Here is an 18,710-nt window from a genome sequence, read left to right as displayed (position 1 = left end):
AGAACACGCAAGCCTCAGTGATCAGAGCATACCACTGTACTGCTAGATTTCTGACATGCCTTTAAACTTACTTGTTGCCACCCAGGCAGAACAGCTGGTCTTTGTCCAATAGAGGTGTTAAGAAAGACAGAAACCATGATCTTGAATACATGCCTTTATGTGCTCTTAATATTAAAGGACAAAAAACATTGTAAGAATTAGGATTCAGAACTGTTACATTGAGAAATCTGGCAAGGTCACAAAAGCTGAGAGGATAATTGGGTACAGTTTATAGAAAACATGCTTCACCACCACTATCAGAAGTCATTCAGGTGCATGCCCACTTTACAGAAGTTCCTTTGATACCAGGTGGCTTAAGCCTCATCCTCCTCTCCTTCCTCTTCAAACTCGCCCTGCTCATCAGCAGTGGCATCCTGGTATTGCTGGTATTCAGAGACCAGGTCGTTCATGTTGCTCTCGGCCTCCGTGAACTCCATTTCATCCATGCCCTCGCCGGTGTACCAGTGCAGGAAGGCCTTGCGCCGGAACATGGCCGTGAACTGCTCCGAGATCCTCTTGAAGAGCTCCTGGATGGCCGTGCTGTTGCCGATGAAGGTGGCCGACATCTTGAGGCCGCGCGGGGGGATGTCGCAGACGGCCGTCTTGACGTTGTTGGGGATCCACTCCACAAAGTAGCTGCTGTTCTTGTTCTGCACGTTGAGCATCTGCTCGTCCACCTCCTTCATGGACATGCGGCCCCGGAAGATGGCGGCCACCGTCAGGTAGCGGCCGTGGCGGGGGTCGCAGGCGGCCATCATGTTCTTGGAGTCGAACATCTGCTGCGTCAGCTCGGGCACCGTCAGGGCGCGGTACTGCTGGCTGCCACGGCTGGTCAGCGGGGCAAAGCCCGGCATGAAGAAGTGCAGCCGCGGGAAAGGCACCATGTTGACCGCCAGCTTGCGCAGGTCGGCGTTCAGCTGGCCGGGGAAGCGAAGGCAGGTGGTCACGCCGCTCATGGTGGCCGACACCAGGTGGTTGAGGTCCCCATAGGTGGGAGTGGTCAGCTTCAGGGTGCGGAAGCAAATGTCATACAGGGCCTCGTTGTCAATGCAGTAGGTCTCGTCCGTGTTCTCCACCAGCTGGTGCACAGAGAGGGTGGCGTTGTAGGGCTCCACCACCGTGTCCGACACCTTGGGCGAGGGCATCACGCTGAAGGTGTTCATGATGCGGTCAGGGTACTCCTCCCGGATCTTACTGATCAGGAGGGTGCCCATGCCAGAGCCCGTGCCTCCGCCCAGCGAGTGGGTCAGCTGGAAGCCCTGGAGGCAGTCACAGCTCTCCGACTCCTTCCTCACCACGTCCAGCACAGAGTCCACCAGCTCAGCGCCTTCCGTGTAGTGCCCCTTGGCCCAGTTGTTGCCAGCCCCGCTCTGACCTACAGGGCAGACCACAAGCCAGGTGCCACATTAGCGCCCCAGGGACAAACACAGATGATGCCACTGCCTCTTCCCTAGGGGCCCACCCCTCTCTTCCATCCCCACTCTGCTAAGGGCATACAAGTTCCCCAGGGTCAGGGTCACTTGCATGCCCATGCTAAGCCTTTTCTGTGTGAGGAGTTCCTACTCTGGGAAATCCTCCACACCACAGTCACTCACCAAAGACAAAATTGTCGGGACGGAAGATCTGTCCAAAGGGGCCAGAGCGCACAGAGTCCATGGTGCCGGGTTCCAGGTCCACGAGGATGGCACGGGGGACATACTTGTTACCTGTGGGAGGAACCAGCAGCAGCGTTACAGCCCTGCAGTCAGCAGCCAGTGTCATGGGAGCCCTGCTGTGTTCCCTTCCACCCCCCTGCATTTCTCTGGAGAGGCACTGTCACAATCAAGACTGCCGTGTTATCAGAGCCTTTCTGAGAACAAAGGTCTCTTAGAGGAGTCACTGGCAGATGACAGCTCATGCTCAGGGATATTTCCAGCCTCAATGAACTGTCATGGCTGCCCCATTTATTTGAGGACATCTGAGCAAGCAGGCACTTACCAGCAGCTTCATTGTAGTAGACGTTGATCCTCTCCAGCTGCAGTTCACTGTCCCCATGGTAGCTGCCCGTGGGATCAATGCCATGCTCATCGCTGATGACCTCCCAGAACTAGAGGAAATTTTTGAAAAATTACAATTGGCCATTTTCAGTGCCAGTGGAAACAGCTGGCCAGTGCCAATCACACACCCCCGGTGCAGCCCATGCATTCCGTGGCCCTGACCACTCCCTTGCATGGCAGAGCAGCTGCCGGGTGGGAAGGTGAGTCAGTGCACAAGGGCTTCGCTGGCCACAGCAGCTGAACTAGCAGGAGGCTGACGAGGAGCCATAGCACTGAAGTGCAAGTTAATTCCTTTGTAGTTTGTATCCAAACAGTAACCATCTCTGGCTGTATCAATTTGGTGCCCTCCCATTGTCTAGCACTGGCTTAAGACCCTGCAGCCACGACAAGATGGCAACACCTGCACACGATCAGTGGTTCACTAAAACACCTCCCGTTCCCTCCCTCGGCAGCTGGCGCCGCGGCCGCAGAGGGGCGAGGCAGCACGGGATGGCCGCGGCTGCCTGCGGGAAGGCCGGGCACGCCGGACGGGAGCGCCGGCATATCCCTGCCCCGCCCAGCCCCGCAGCAGCTCGGAGCGGCACGGACGAGGGGTAACACTAGCCACGACGCCTCAGCAAACCCCGGGTCGCTTTTCATTTCGGGACGGGCTGCGCACCACCGGCAGCAGCACCCCGCTTCCGCGCCTGTCCGTACCTTGGCGCCAATCTGGTTGCCGCACTGGCCGGCCTGGATGTGCACGATCTCACGCATGGCGCCTGCGTCCGAAGCTGCCCCTGCTGCTGCTACCGCCTCCTTCGCCGCCGCTCCCGCACCCGCAGCGGCCGCGCCCCTCGCTGCCCCTTAAATCGGGCGCCGCGCTCCGCCCGCCGGTGACGTGCGGCGGGGACGGCGCGGCGCGGGGCGGGCCCGGGCATTGTCTCCCGCGCCCCGCTGTCCCGGCTGGCTCCCCGTCCGAGCCCGGGCTGGTCTGGGAGAGGCAGGCTGCGGGCCCCTCCGCATGCTGAACGCCGCTGGCTTGGGGTGCTGCGGGAACTTCGCATCCAGCCGTCGGGGAAAAGGCCGGGATCGGATGAGACATGGCTTATCTTGGAGTGAAAAAGTGAAAAAGAAAACAAAACCGCCTAACTCGTCTTTGCGCACCTGTTGGAATTCGTGCCCTTGCTTCCTTCGCGTCTGCTAAGCCACAGCAGCAAAGCACATGCTGCTATGTTTTAGTAGTACCCTCAAGCCTGTATTTCTAGCTCAGGCCAGCTTTATCATATTTCAATATGTCTAAAGCACAAGCATAATTTTTCCATAGCTTGGGCACCTGAAACAAGCAGACATTGGGTGGTGATGTTAATGCCCACAACCAGTTTCTAGTATGAAACTGTGTTTTAGATAGTGCTGCTAAACATATATACAAGAGGCTCTAATTTCAGGAACACAGAGGGCTTGCATAAAATTTTATGCTGCTTCCTGCTAGTAGTATCTTGCTCGATCTCTCATAGGAAAAAAAAAAAAAAAAAAAGCCCTGAGAAAAGTACATGGTGGATGACCAAGGGAGGAGGAACAGTTCAAGGACAACAGGAGAATATAACTGAACAAACTGCAATACACACCTGTATCTGCACTGCTGCCAAGGAGAGAACATCTGACATTTCAGCAGGGTCTATAATTGATTGTGCAGAAACTACTGAACTTGATTATAAAACAGTACTTGATTCACAGCTCTATTTTTTTTTTTTTCAGAGATGAAAGTAACTTTGCTACTCATCTGGCCACCCTGGTAAGGACAGCTTTACACTAGCACCAGGGAAGGGAGATGACAGCCCACAATGAAGCAAGGAATAGGTTGGTAAAGAGAATGCAAAACAGTGTACCTTGTGTTCAGCATAATGGAACTGGAGAGTGTTCACCTCAAGCACAACATTAAAGCACAAAGGGGAGACAACATGGTGATGCAAGCACTAAAACTTTGCCAAGTATCAACATAGTTAACATTGTTTATTTTGTGAAGGCTTTTGAACTGTCTCCTATAACATCCCTGTAGGCCAGTTGATGAGGTATGGCCTAGATAAATGGGCAGTGAGATGGAGTGAAAACTGGCTAAACTGCCAAGCTGCAGGGTTTAACATCAGCAGCATAAAATTCATGTTGATGCCAGACACTGGTGCCATACTCCAGTGGCTGATCCTTGGCCTACACCATTTAATTGCTTCATTAGTGAGTTAAATGGCAAGAGAGTGCACCCTCAGCAAGTCTGCTGATGATACAAAACTGGGAGGAGGGTCTGACACACCAGGGGATTATGCTGCCAATCCAGAGTGACCACAGTAAGCTGGAGAAATGGGCTGACAGGAACCTCATGCAGTTTAACAAAGGGAAGTGCAAAGTCCTGTACCTGGAAGGGAACAACTCACTGAAACAGTACGTGCTGGTGACCACCCAGATGGAAAGAAGCTTGGCCAAAACCAGCCTGGAGATCCTGGTGGACACCAAGTTGAACGTGAGTGGGCAGTGTGTCCTAACAGCATGAGTTGTCCAGCAATGTCCTTGTTTAAGGGAGATTGTTACCAGCAGGTCAATGAAGGGGATAAGCTGTGATGAAACGCATCTGGAGTTTTACATCCAATTCTGGCCTCCCCAGTATAAGAGAGAGATGGCCATTTTGAAGTCAGTCCAATGAAAGGCCATGAAAGCAGTTAAGGAAGTGGAGCATCTGTCATACAAGGAGTGGCTGAGAGCTGGGACCAATTTTCCTAGAGAAGGCTCAGGAGATTCTTATCAGTGTGTATAAATGCTTGATGGGAAGCAGTAAAAAAGAGGGAGCCAGACTCCTCTCAGAGGTGCACAGTAATGGGAGGAGAGGCAGTGGACATGTCTGAGCAACACATGATATCACATGATTATCAGTGGAAACAGACTGAAATACAGAAATTTGAATATTTAAAAAAAAAAAATCCAAAACCAAAACCACTTTGCTCTGGTACAGGTTGCCCAGAGAGATTGTGGTGTCCAGTCTTGGAGACAGTCAAAAACCTGGTGGGGACAACCCTGATTAACCTGTTTTAGCTGACCTTGTCAGGCAAAGTAAAGGACTAGACTAGATGATCCCAGAGGTTCTGTCCAACCTCCACAATTGTGTAGTTGTATGAAAGGGAAAGAAAGGAGTGGGAGGCTGTGTCTGATCAGCAACACCAGACTGACAGTTTATTCATCTCAGTTTCTCACTACAGTATAACATCATATTGCAATTACAACACCTTCAAAACAGGAAGATTTTTGCAAAAGTGAGGTAATAATTGATGTGGGAAATCATTACCACTATCAAGAATAAGGCCAGAATGATCAGAATACTCAGGTTAGCTATGCTTAACACAATATAAATCAATGCACAATGTCACCAGTTTCACTCTTTATTTATTTTTTTTTTTCATCAACAGCAGGAAATCCTAGTGGCTAAAGAAGTGCCATATCTTAGCCTGGAATTTGGCTGCTGTGACCTTGAAAAAGTACTTTGGCTATATTTTCAAAAGTAGCTCTCAGTTTGCTCCAGTGAATTGACTTTCTTATCAACTGTAGCTCATTTTCTTCCATAGTGCAGAAACCTCAGCTGCTGTGAAATGTCATGAGCACAGATTGGCTTAAGCTTTGCAACACAGGGAGGTAAGTGTGGTGCTATTCCATGTGGCTTTTGCAATCACAAAATATCCAGCACTGTGCAGGCACTGAGATCTTTTCACCAAATTCTTTCTTTATATCCCAGCTGTCATCAGTATTTTCCTTTGACATGTTTTGGCAACACTTAATCACAGGCAGTCTTTGTTATTGTTCACACCACTTATGCATATACATTTGTACTTGCTCTAGGCATAACCCACCTTTTTGGGCAGCAGCAGCAGTTACATCTAACTACTGGTGGAACTGCAACACAACTGCATCTCTGGTATCTCTGAGAGATCCACACAGACACTGAAGAGCTTTTTGGGTGCCAGAATATTCCTGGCAATCCACAAAGGCTTGGCTTGAAGTATTATGATTCTTCTCTTGAAGACACCTGGACACTCCTTGAGATGTTGTCTTCCCACATGCACACAGTGACCTCCTTTAGACTTATTCCACTAAGAATTCTTTTATTAGGAAACTAATTCTTAGGTACCATAGTAGTGGTCTCTTTGTAGATTCCCACTGTTTCTTTCGGGGTGGGGCTGGTAGCTCCAGGTTTTATTCTGTGTACCTAGAGGGAAGTACATATTTATGCATACAAGTTCCTTCATCTTCAGCAATGCTGAACATCCATGAACACACAGTGAACCGAACTAAATGTCAATTACTTGAATGTCAATTCAGAACCTTTCCTTATGGCAAACACTTTAACAAATCTTATCCATCAATGATACTTAGATATGGGAGTTCCCTACAGTTTTGGGGTTTTTGAATACAGCTCTATAAATTCTAAGTTGTCAGAATTGCAAATGAAAGCCAAAATTCTCCTGTTCATACAAAGGCAGGGCATGTGCTGTGCCCAGGAACATCCATGGACCCCTCAGCAGCTGAAACTGCCACAGCCTCCTCCCTGCCTGAATCAAGCCCTGCCTACCCAGTTTCCAAGGCAACGGTGGAGCCTGGCGATGGATGCACAAGGGAGGCAACAGGGATCCCACAATATTTTCATATCTGTCTGTGATTTCCCATTGTTTGAGAAAGAATCACAAGTGTACAGATAGGAAAGCTTCTCATGCACACAAAATGTCTGCCCACGGCTTTATTCTCAGTCATTTGTGATGGGTGATATAATGTGTTGCTCAGATATTTATATCAGAGACTACATGGCTTTTTGAGTCCTTCTGTTGGTACTCAAATGAGCAGGCTCTGTTCAATACATTATCATTTGCCTTCTACCTGGTAACTATGACATAACCAGCTGATGAGGACTGTATGAAGTCACCTTTGGAACATGATGCTTAATAATTTGCAATATGCATTAAGATAGAAGGATGTTCTGCCAGCAAGAGGATATTTGGAATAATTGTGAAAGTGATTTTAATGCTAATAATAAAATACCTAAAGGGAAATCTATTTTTATTTCAATATTACAACTCACTGCAGGAATCAGAAGCTATTAAATACAACAATACTGAGTGTGTTTTTATGAATGAGCAAAACCATTTTCATTGTAGAGCCCTCTGAACTTGTATTTATTATACCTGAGGGTCGATGTGTTTTGCCAAGAACAAAAGAGGAGAAAGGATAAGTGTGTGAGAAAAAATCACATTACAGAGCAATTTGGGACACAGTCAATTCTAAAATAACCCGTGCACCTTTAGAGGGGAGAACAGTTTCTCAGTGAATCTAATATTTCTTCCACACCATATAGTTCCTCTTGTGAATTTAGATTATAACCTCTGAGAGTCAGGCATTTCTGTGCATGTGCTTGTATTGGACACAGCAAACAGAACCCTGGTTCTCTGTCTTTCAAAACCACCATAATAAACATGATCACATCACAAAACAATTCCAAAAAGGGGAAAATGTGGCGATCATCATCAGGCAGCAATTTACTTAGAAGAAAAGCAAAACAATGCAGCGTCTCATTATTTCCTTTTGGCACACCAGATGTGATGGGGTAGCAGCCAGATGGCTCCTGCCCCCATCCAGGCTCCATCTACCTTTTTTAGATTGCTCAGTAGATGAAACACATCTCATATCCCTACGAACTGAGTCCTCCAGTCAAAAGATTACTAAGCTTCCAGCATCAGTATAAATGAAATGCTGATACCATGTTTCCCAGGGCAGTTCACTTCCTGCACGTCATTGAGAACAAGGTACAGATAAAGACTGATCTTCTAGTTACTGTTTCTTTTGTTCCTTAGCCTCCTTTTTTCTTGCAATCTGATAGTTACTTGTAACTCAAACTGACAGTGGGCAAACTGAGCTACTACTACTTGTGAGGTTTGCTAAGAGATGCCATAGTTTGTGGTGGGATTCAGTGTACATTGTTTAAAATTGCCTGGGTTCTCTGCAGGAGAGTTTAGGGTGATGTTGCAGTAGGTGGTGGCTGAATCAACCAAATAACTTGTTTTGTTCTCTCCTCCTTCCAGCTGCTCGCATTTCCCTCCTCCTTTGTACATGTTCTCCCTCTGGCACACCACCTAATTGAAGAAAAACCTTCTCCCACCCCCTCAATTTTCTGTCATTAACTGTGGAGTTAAGGAAAAGACTGGTAAAAGGGTCAGACATGCCCTGGAGTTGGTAGGGGAAATGACACCAGAGGTAACACCTGAAGAGGGGCAAGGGGAATAGGAATCCTTCTCAGCAGTTGGAGAATACTGAATCAGCCCTGCCTTTGGAAGTGACAGTTTTCTCAATGTCAATAAAACCTCTAATCCCTGCCTGCTAGGGTGGAGCTGGAAATTTTTTGGCTGAAGTTTCAGAAAGAAAAAAAAAAAAAAAAAAAAAAGAAAAAAAAACCAGCCACAAAATAATTTTATTAATTATAAGACCAGCATTAGGCTAGATGCAGAGAAGCATGCTATAAGAAGTCAGTGCATGAATTTCATTAAGTGTTTGTAAAGCTTGTTGTGAGACCATTTGAATGCTGCTTGAAACCCCTGTTTAATTATTCACTATGGAGGTAGGCAGTATCTTTCTATTACATTAATGGAAAATGTGAAAATATTTTTCACTGCAAAACAACACAGAACTTACTGAATAAGCTACAGAACTTCTTTTAGGGTAGCCACTTCACTTTAGCCACTCCAGAACAAGTTGTTTTTTTCACATTCTGCTTAAACTGAATTTTTTTTTTTTTCAATGATAGAGGCATTCTTGCCAGAAATGAAAAAAAAAAAAAAAAGACACAACAAAAAACTAACAACAACAAAAAAAAAAACACCACCTTTGCCTTAAGCTTTCCAAGGAAGACTAGTGAGAAAAATAACCAGATTATAAAGGATGACAGATGGATAAATTGAGGCCAGTTGGAAAATCTCTACACTAGAAGAATCAAATGTTAATAAACAAGAATTTAACAGAGTTAACTTGATTTCTTCCCTTACAAGTGGAATTCTGCCCGTAAGGGAAAAATGACTTTTTGAGTGGGGCGGAGGGAATGACCTACTCTTAAATTATTTCTTTTTTTACCTAGATACTGTAAGTAGATAGCCTTCTTATACACACACTTCAAAGAGGCACAATTTTGCTTTCTGGCAGATTCACAAATAAAATACTTAAAATAGGAGTGAAGCTAGGAGCAAGGAAACAGTTCACTTCTTGTTAAACTTCTCAGGGAGAGCAGTTGTCACTTGCACTGTGTGCTTTGCTGGCAGGATGTCTGGGGATGGGCAGGCTTTCACAGCAAACCCCACTCCCTCCCTCTGCCTTGGTTTCCATTGCTCAGAGGGCTCCAGCTGGACAACTCTCCAGGAGACTCACGGCCAAGAAATGTTTTTCCAAAATCCATCATGCCCTGAGGCACTTTCCTATGACCAAATGCTTCAATTTTGAATTTTCTTGTAGGCAAGCTAAAGATAAGACCCATTTAAGTGGGAGTATCTGAGCTCTTTCCCATTTAAAAAAAATAACAGACCAGGACAGGTGATCACTGAAGTATCAAAAGGCAGGTGCTTAGTATGAATGGATTTTATTGGAAGGTGAAAAATTCTCAGAAGTTGGTTTTGTTTTTTTTTCAAGCCACATTCAAAATCAGCTCCTTTCCTGCAGAGATCTATTTTTAGCTGAAGAAAGGGGGAGAAAAATAACCTTTATTCGGATTACCCCAGGCACATATAAAGCATCAAAGGTGCCACAAGCTTTGTTCTGTAGAAATGTAGAAGCAGCTGAAAAAACAAATGGGATGATTGAGAAGGAGATTGTTTGTAAACAGAAGACTGTGCCTAACCTACAATGAACAGGCTTGGAGGAATAATGTTACCTATAACTCCTGTGCAGGCTACCATTTCTGAAACATATTTGCTCATTATGCTTTAATGTGGAGAGGAAAAACAGAATAACATCCTTTGGGAGAAAATTTGTGTATCAAATTATAGGGGATAGTCACATGATTTCTCCAGAGAAGATTTTACCTCCTCATAGCTACAATAGCAAAGAAAAATATTAGGCTTCATTGAACAGAAAGTAGTAAAAATACCTCCCACTGTGAGGCAGAACCTAATATAGATTAACAGCCCTTCTTTAAAATATAGTAATAAAACCATGAGATGTGGGGGATTGGGTTTGGGTTCTTTTGGGTGGGAGGGGGTGTTATTTGGAAAGTGATTTCAGTGGAACAACCATGTAACTTGCCCTACTGAAAGCCTACTGGGTTTCATCCTGATCTTACACATAACTTGTCTATGGGGATTACAGGGAAGGCAAAGAACAAAGGAAACAAGAGAACTCTTTCTAATGCAGGGAGTATTGCAAGAAACCCCAGCTTTTTCAAGTGAGGGAAGAAAACTTGTCCCTCTAGCACCATTTTGCCAAAGTCACTCCAGGACCAGAGCTGAGCTTTGCAGTAGTGCATGGCAGCACCATCCCATAGGGACTGTCAGTCCATCACACTTTCTTTAAGCACAGAGAGCTTGCATATCTAGAAAAACCTACTAGAACCACACACTTTTGAACTATGTAGCACATGATATTGTCATCCATGAGCAGATTTCCCTGCACAGATTAGATGTTTGCCCTGTTTTTGCAGGCAATTCACTGGAGAGAAAACCCAAACATATGGATTGTCTTCTTTCTTCAGGCTTTAAATCCTTTTGCTACTTTGGTTTATTCTGTTCATTACCTCATACCTTGTGGAAGGATACATCTCTCAACAGAATGGGCCTCCGGTTTGATTCTAAGACTATCATGTCATCAGGACAATTTTATACTTAATGCAATCCAATTTTTGATTTATATTCACACTTGATGTATCTTGGGAAGATGAAAATCATTATTGGGAAGATAAGAATCATCCCACTTGAAAGACTGGAAAACCTCTCTTGGAAAACAGATGTATGTTTACAATCCCATTGCAAGTTTTGAAATATCAAACCACATACTGGTTTATATTTCCACCACACTGTTGCTACAATGGTTTAGACTGAAGTCTGAGAAATTAGGAGAGAGGGCATCCCAGTGCTACCATGACTCCTGCCATTTCTATGTAAACTAAATTTGCATGCTGCCTCCTTGTTTTTATGACCTTATTTATCTTTACCTTCTTGTACTTAACAGCAGTCAAACACTGATTGGTTTTCTTGGTCAAGACTCTACTAACATGATTAAAAATTCTACACACTTAACAAAAGGGAATAAAAAAAAAAAACATATTGTTCCCTTCTCCAACACAATCAGCTCCAATTGTCAAAAGAAGAGAATGTTACCCTTCAGGCCACAACTGATCTATTGAAATGAGAATAGATTGCTCTATGCTATTAACTTATATCTCAACACAAATCAGACATTATAAGCAGCTTAATCTGCAGACCACTAAATTTGTATTATCCATCTCCATTTCTTCCAATTAGGATGCCTCATGCAAGACCTTTAGCCCTAAATGTATTGTTCATTACATGGACAAATATAAATCTACAGCCAGAAGAAGTAAAGTCAGTCAGATAACCTCATCTGAAATCCTTCCAGTGGTTCTGCTTTTTTGTGAAACAGAAAAATTGCAACCATAAAGACAGGTGAAGACACATCTTTGTTGTTTGGCATACAGCACTCAGCTCCAGTTTTTATAATGAAAGGTCTCATGGGGAATAAATACAGCTAAAGATCAAAGATAAACAAAAATAGGTACTGCAGTCCCAGGCCCATGAGACTCAACCTCCCTTATATTTGACTTACTGTTCCTACCAGGCTTTGAACCTTCCCCTTCAAATCTTTCAGTATCCCCTTTTTCTATATTTCTCAACTCCTACTGAAATGATGGTTTGATTTTGAATTTTTAATGATTATGATTGGCAAATAAGACATGTAGAATTTATGAAAGGACATGCTTCTTTCTAGAGTATTTCTATTCTTGGGTTTTCTTCCACTAGAACAAAAAAAAAAAAAAAAAAAAAAAGGCAGACTAAAAACAACAGCAAGCCATGTAGGATGGTGTCCTACTTTCTAGTAAGGGAGCTGTAGTGAAATGTGTCACTTGGGTAGCTATATTTAAGGATTAGCTAGAGACAGAGTGTAATTACACTAAGAATTAGATGCTAGACATGCTGAATACTAGTGAAAACTGCTACAGTGTCACAGCTGAAAGCAAGATCATTACTATCAAAGACCAAGGTCTTCTCTTTTAGTGAAACTGTTTGGATTTGTTTGCTGACTCAAAGCTATATGAACAACAGTTTCAAGTGCAACCCAGCTAGGTAATTTCAAGGCAAGGTTACTGTGGCAACCAGATACAGTGTTATTTCCCCAAAGGGCCTGAGGCAGCATGTATTAACTCAGCTACTAAAACAACTTCAATTTGTCTAATGTTTAATCCTTGAATGGCTCAAGCATTAAGAAATACAAGTACTGTTGTGGATATAAACAGCTGTATTTGTTTACTGACAGCCCAGGTAGTTTAAGAGCTTCTCACTCCTCTGTACACCAGAGACCAAACCTACAAATGAGAGAAAAGCTTTAGCAAGTGCCTGTTGTCCCACACACACCAGTGCAGCCAGGCCCATTGGCAAAGAACAGCACACATTCAGAGCAGCATCCACAGGCAGAGGACTCAGGCAAGATATTAGTCATGCACAGCAGCTCCCTTTTAATTCTTTTTTCCAGTAATGCCTTGCAAGCATTTCAGCAAAGGCTCACAATAGAGGCTGAACACATGTGAATACCAGCTCTTTCAGAGCAGTAAGGACTGCAGTAATTGTAGTATTGGTAGCAGTTATCATAGCAACACTTTTTTTTAGTGCAGGACCACTCTCCTAGAGTGGTGTTTGGATGAACTAAGGACTAAGCTTATATATTGGGTAACTGTTAAACTCCAGGAGGGATTTCATTCTTGCTCTGTAGGAGGATTAGAATCTATGAAACTTTGCTAACTACTGTTAACAACATTGTAGATTCATTCAGGGTTCTTGCATCCCATAAGAACATCAATCCCCCCTCCCTCACTGTAAAGAAATAACACTTACCTTTGCAAAGATGCACAGGAGGGTGCAGCTGCACTGCTCTCCCCTACCTGGGTAGAGGTTCATCTCCTGCTGCAGGAACCAGGAGCAAACAATTGCCCTGTAAACATGTAACTTGGAGACAGCTGTTGTCAGGGGGTGTACAGTTGACTAAGATTGTATGGTATGCTCTAGACACACTTTTGAGCCTAGAAATGTGCTCATTACCTCCTATCTCCTAAAGGGAATTGATTGCCCTGTAGAATCAATCCTTTTACAATTAAGGGCAGGTTAGTGGCTATCTTTGGGAAACACAAATTTTATTCTTGAAGAGAAAAAGCTTAGTTTTTTACTTGAGCTCTCAAGTTGCCTGCTAGTACCAACCTATGCTTCTCTGTATGGAATGTTTGTATTTAGAGAGGAGAGCTGAGGGGAAGAGAAGTGAGCTCAGCATCAAGTCAAATCACAGTCAGCCACCCATATGCCTGTACTACAGTCTGTGGAACAAGTTAAATAAGCTGCTGAATGCCCATACGGAAGCCCGCAGCTATCCCGTCAAATCAGTTTTGACAGTCAGTAATGTGGAATTCAATACCTTCGCTCTGACTTCTCTACCATGTATGTCCATAAAGACAAATAGTATGATTCTAATGCAGTGACTTGTTTTTATCAGATAAAGCAGCTTTTGCCTTAACAAATAGCTAAGCTGTTAAACACAGGATTTTGTATAAACTACCTGGCACGTTTAGCTGAGCTACTACGTGAGTTTCCACGTGCTGCTAAACTGACAGCCTGGGAATTCTTTTTTTGTTCAGTTTAGCCTTTCACTGAGGTACAGGAATAAACTGAGAAGCGAAACTACAGAAAACTACACAAGAATTATTTGCTTAATCAAGAGAGAAATAAAGTAGAGGAGACAGTTTAGGACACAAAAAGCCTTTATGTTTGAGAAGTTAACCATTTCAACAGAAGACTCTGAAGAATTTTGCAACTACTGTTACATTGGACAGTCAAGGATACAAAACTGCTGACAGAAGCAACAGTGGAGAGCACCAAATGAAAAAATGCATGCTTCAGCACAACTGCACAGATTCCTTCTCTCAATGAATACTTGCCTGCTCAGACTATACTTAACTCCTACCCATCTCAACTTTACGCCTCATCCTCCTCTCCTTCCTCCTCAAACTCGCCCTGCTCATCAGCAGTGGCATCCTGGTATTGCTGGTATTCAGAGACCAGGTCGTTCATGTTGCTCTCGGCCTCCGTGAACTCCATTTCATCCATGCCCTCGCCGGTGTACCAGTGCAGGAAGGCCTTGCGCCGGAACATGGCCGTGAACTGCTCCGAGATCCTCTTGAAGAGCTCCTGGATGGCCGTGCTGTTGCCGATGAAGGTGGCCGACATCTTGAGGCCGCGCGGGGGGATGTCGCAGACGGCCGTCTTGACGTTGTTGGGGATCCACTCCACAAAGTAGCTGCTGTTCTTGTTCTGCACGTTGAGCATCTGCTCGTCCACCTCCTTCATGGACATGCGGCCCCGGAAGATGGCGGCCACCGTCAGGTAGCGGCCGTGGCGGGGGTCGCAGGCGGCCATCATGTTCTTGGAGTCGAACATCTGCTGCGTCAGCTCGGGCACCGTCAGGGCGCGGTACTGCTGGCTGCCACGGCTGGTCAGCGGGGCAAAGCCCGGCATGAAGAAGTGCAGCCGCGGGAAAGGCACCATGTTGACCGCCAGCTTGCGCAGGTCGGCGTTCAGCTGGCCGGGGAAGCGAAGGCAGGTGGTCACGCCGCTCATGGTGGCCGACACCAGGTGGTTGAGGTCCCCATAGGTGGGAGTGGTCAGCTTCAGGGTGCGGAAGCAAATGTCATACAGGGCCTCGTTGTCAATGCAGTAGGTCTCGTCCGTGTTCTCCACCAGCTGGTGCACAGAGAGGGTGGCGTTGTAGGGCTCCACCACCGTGTCCGACACCTTGGGCGAGGGCATCACGCTGAAGGTGTTCATGATGCGGTCGGGGTACTCCTCCCGGATCTTGCTGATCAGGAGGGTGCCCATGCCAGAGCCCGTGCCTCCGCCCAGCGAGTGGGTCAGCTGGAAGCCCTGGAGGCAGTCACAGCTCTCCGACTCCTTCCTCACCACGTCCAGCACAGAGTCCACCAGCTCAGCGCCTTCCGTGTAGTGCCCCTTGGCCCAGTTGTTGCCAGCCCCGCTCTGACCTACAGGGCAGACCACAAGCCAGGTGCCACATTAGCGCCCCAGGGACAAACTCAGATGATGCCCCTGCCCCTTCCCTAGGGGCCCACCCCTCTCTTCCATCCCCACTCTGCTAAGGACATACATGTTCCCCAGGGTCAGGGTCACTTGCATGCCCACGCGAAGCCTTTTCTGTGTGAGGAGTTCCTACTCTGGGAAATCCTCCACACCACAGTCACTCACCAAAGACAAAATTGTCGGGACGGAAGATCTGTCCAAAGGGGCCAGAGCGCACAGAGTCCATGGTGCCGGGTTCCAGGTCCACGAGGATGGCACGGGGGACATACTTGTTACCTGTGGGAGGAACCAGCAGCAGCGTTACAACCCGCAATTGGCAGCCACAGGAGCCCTGCTGTGCTCCCATCCGCTTCCCCAGGATTTGCTGATGAGGACATGGAGGGTGTGGGAATTTGGAAAGATCCAAGATGGGAAAACAAAGCAGCCATTTAAGCTGTGCTGGGGCGTCTCCCACTGTGCAGAAGGGCTGGGGGACCCCTGCCTGCACACCCCTTGCCCACTCCCCCGGGAAGCTCATTAGAGAGGGGCGTTACCGGTGGCTTCATTGTAGTAGACGTTGATCCTCTCCAGCTGCAGGTCGCTGTCCCCGTGGTAGCTGCCCGTGGGGTCGATGCCGTGCTCATCGCTGATGACCTCCCAGAACTAAAGGGACAGAAGGGTGGTCAGTGCCGCCACGCCCCTCTCTCGCCCCCCGGTCAAATCCCCGCCACGTGGCGCGCGGGGATTCGCCGCGCGTGGGTGCGCCCCCCCCGCCAGACCGAGCCGCTACCGCGCCCTGCACGCTCCCCCTCCACCGACGGGAGGGGTGTGGCACTGCCCGGCGCCCCTTCCCCCGCCTGCCTGGGACCCCTGCAGCCCCCGAGGGGCTGATGGACGGCAGCTGATGCCCCCGCCCTTCCCTTCTTCCTCAAGGCATGCCGCGCCCACGGCGCGGAAGCCCCTCCGCGCTTCCCCGTAAGGTGGAACAGGCGGGAACCATGCCGCGCGGACCCTCCCGGGGACGGGCGAGCCCGATGGTGCTCCGTATCGGGAAGCCGAGAACTCTCCCGCCCGGCAGCGCTATCCCCGGGACACGCGGAGCCCGGCTGAGCTGGCACCGCCCCACGCGCGGAGTCCCGGGCAGACGAGCGGGGCGCTAGTCCGTACCTTGGCGCCAATCTGGTTGCCGCACTGCCCGGCTTGGATGTGCACGATCTCACGCATGGTGCCGGTGTCGGAAGGTGCCGCCCCGCTGCTCCTGCCGCCTTCACAGCCCGCTCCGCCCGCTCCCGCACTCGCCGCTGCGGCGGCCGCGCCCCTCGCCGCCCCTTAAATCGGGCGCCGCGCTCCGCCCGCCGGTGACGTCATGCGGGAACGGCGCGGAGCCAATGAGCGCGCGGGGATGGGGCGGGCGCGGGCATTGTGTCCCGCGGGGGGCGCGGCCGGGGCGGGGGGCGCGGCCGGGGCGTGGCCGGCGGGAGCGGCCGGGCGCGCCGCCGCCGCCCCGCTCCGGCGCTGACAGCGGGGACAAAGGCGCCGAGCGCCACGATGGGGCGGCCGAGCCGGGCCGAGCCGCCCACGTGTGAACCGCGGAACCTCCCTGCGGCCGCCGTCCCGCTCTTCGCCCTCCCGCGGCCGCCGCCGCCGCAGCCTTTTGTTCCCCGTGAAGCGCAGCCTTCCCTGCCGCAGCAGCGGGCGTTGCCGTCGGGGGGTGGGAGGGGGAACCCCGCGGCTGCCTCCGCCCCCCCGCCAGTGTCTCCGTTCACTAGGTGCCGGCGGGAGACTCCCTCCCCGTGGAGGCACCGTGTGCCCGCCGGCATCACCAGTCGCCCGTGGTTGCCGCCCGTCTGCCCGCACAAGCCCGCCCCGGCGGTCAGGAGCCCCGCGCCCTGACCCGGTTTATCCACCCCCGGCACGACGCGGGTGGGCTTCCCTCCAGCACGGGCTGCGGTGATCCTGTCCGCCAGCCCTGCCTGCCCTCGGGCGGTTCCCGCCCGCCTCTCCTCGCTACCGAGCTCGGCTTCTCTTTCTATGCCTAAGAAGGTTGGATTTGCTCCGAAGATGAGGCAGGAGCCGCGCTCCAGCCAAGCGCCCCGCTCCGCGCTGTCACCCGTCCGGCCGCAGCCACCAGCGACCCTCAAGCAGACAATAGCGCGGGTGCTGCTGCACAGGGCCGGGGGCTTGAGTGGGGTGGTTCCTTGAGCTCTGCAGCAAACGGGTCTTGCTTTTCGCCGCTTCATTGCGGATTTACAGATGCCGAGGGATGAAGAAAGGAAGGTGGGGGGGCGGGGAGCAGGAGACTGTTGAACATGTGGTCTCCAGAGATGATTTCTTATCCCTCACTTTATTTTCGAGCAGCCCCTATGCCGCCGCGGGCATGACAGCGGTGGCAGGGCGGGCAGGCGGGGGCCGCGGCAGCGGGCAGGGCACGGCACTTGCCCAGGCCGCCGGAAGAGGAGGAGGAGGTGGCGAGGAGGAAGAGCACGGGCAACGCGGCACGGTTCGCGCCGTGCCCGGTGCCCTTCGGGGCGGTCAGCCCGGCGTGGCGGCTCCTCCTCGGCATCGCCTGATTCTCACCGCGGTCTCGGTGTGCGTGTGCAGCGCAGGGAGGGAGCGGTTCTCTCGGGAGGCTGCTCCGAGCCACCGACAGCCCAGGCAAGATCCCCGTAGCCAGCGCCGGGCGGGACTCCACTAAATCCCGTTTTAGTGACCCGCTAGAGGAAGGCTACTTCATCTATTCTATGCTTCAGCTACTCTAGAGGTGCAGATTAAAGTGTATCACCATTTTCAACCAATATTTATTCTATATATTTCTTCTTCTTTCTCCCTCCTTTGTTCTGTACACGTGCCGATATCCCTAATCTCTCTAACCTGGTTTATGCAGATCGATAACCTTGCCTATGGATTACTCCTGATCTAATTGTACCTTCTTCCAAGGCAATCCTCACCACAGCCCGGTTTCCTCTGATTGATATGCCAGTGCATCCACACCTTTCTTTTGTTTGCCTTACGGTGAGAAGGCATCCCATCTCCAAAAGGCATGCTAGAAAATACAGAATCACGTTTGTCTCTTCAGTAGTGATTTTGAGAAAAATTAATCCGATCATTTGCAGTCCCTGTGAAATCTGTTTTTACTGGCCTAAGCCAGGAACAATTTAATTATTTGGTTGACTACGCTTCACAAACAATGTGTAGCTGTAATTCCAAGCGAACATTCTTTTGTGGCATGCTAACTGCATAATCAACATCCTCATCTATAATTATTTGTTCAAGAATAGCTTGCAGATTAGCAGCTGCAGGGGAC

At 48.9% G+C, this 18,710-nt stretch overlaps 2 protein-coding genes across 2 annotated transcripts; both read right to left on the bottom strand.

Annotated features, from left to right (window-relative positions):
* Window positions 1–139: 139 nt before the first annotated feature.
* Window positions 140–2,890, bottom strand: LOC110478245 (tubulin beta-1 chain). Its single transcript, XM_021544780.3, has 4 exons — window positions 2,772–2,890; window positions 2,017–2,125; window positions 1,635–1,745; window positions 140–1,414 (listed from the first exon to the last, which is right to left on the bottom strand). The coding sequence occupies exons 1-4, from the start codon at window positions 2,826–2,828 to the stop codon at window positions 354–356; spliced, it is 1,338 nt and encodes a 445-aa protein (XP_021400455.1). The 5' UTR covers window positions 2,829–2,890; the 3' UTR covers window positions 140–353.
* Window positions 2,891–14,079: 11,189 nt separating this feature from the next.
* Window positions 14,080–16,705, bottom strand: LOC110478247 (tubulin beta-2 chain). Its single transcript, XM_021544783.3, has 4 exons — window positions 16,574–16,705; window positions 15,961–16,069; window positions 15,593–15,703; window positions 14,080–15,372 (listed from the first exon to the last, which is right to left on the bottom strand). The coding sequence occupies exons 1-4, from the start codon at window positions 16,628–16,630 to the stop codon at window positions 14,312–14,314; spliced, it is 1,338 nt and encodes a 445-aa protein (XP_021400458.1). The 5' UTR covers window positions 16,631–16,705; the 3' UTR covers window positions 14,080–14,311.
* Between the last annotated feature and the right edge of the window lie 2,005 nt (window positions 16,706–18,710).

This window comes from Lonchura striata, chromosome 1 (genome assembly GCF_046129695.1).
Source record: "Lonchura striata isolate bLonStr1 chromosome 1, bLonStr1.mat, whole genome shotgun sequence".
Lineage (NCBI taxonomy): Eukaryota > Metazoa > Chordata > Aves > Passeriformes > Estrildidae > Lonchura > Lonchura striata.
This window is presented reverse-complemented; position numbering and strand designations above follow the sequence as displayed.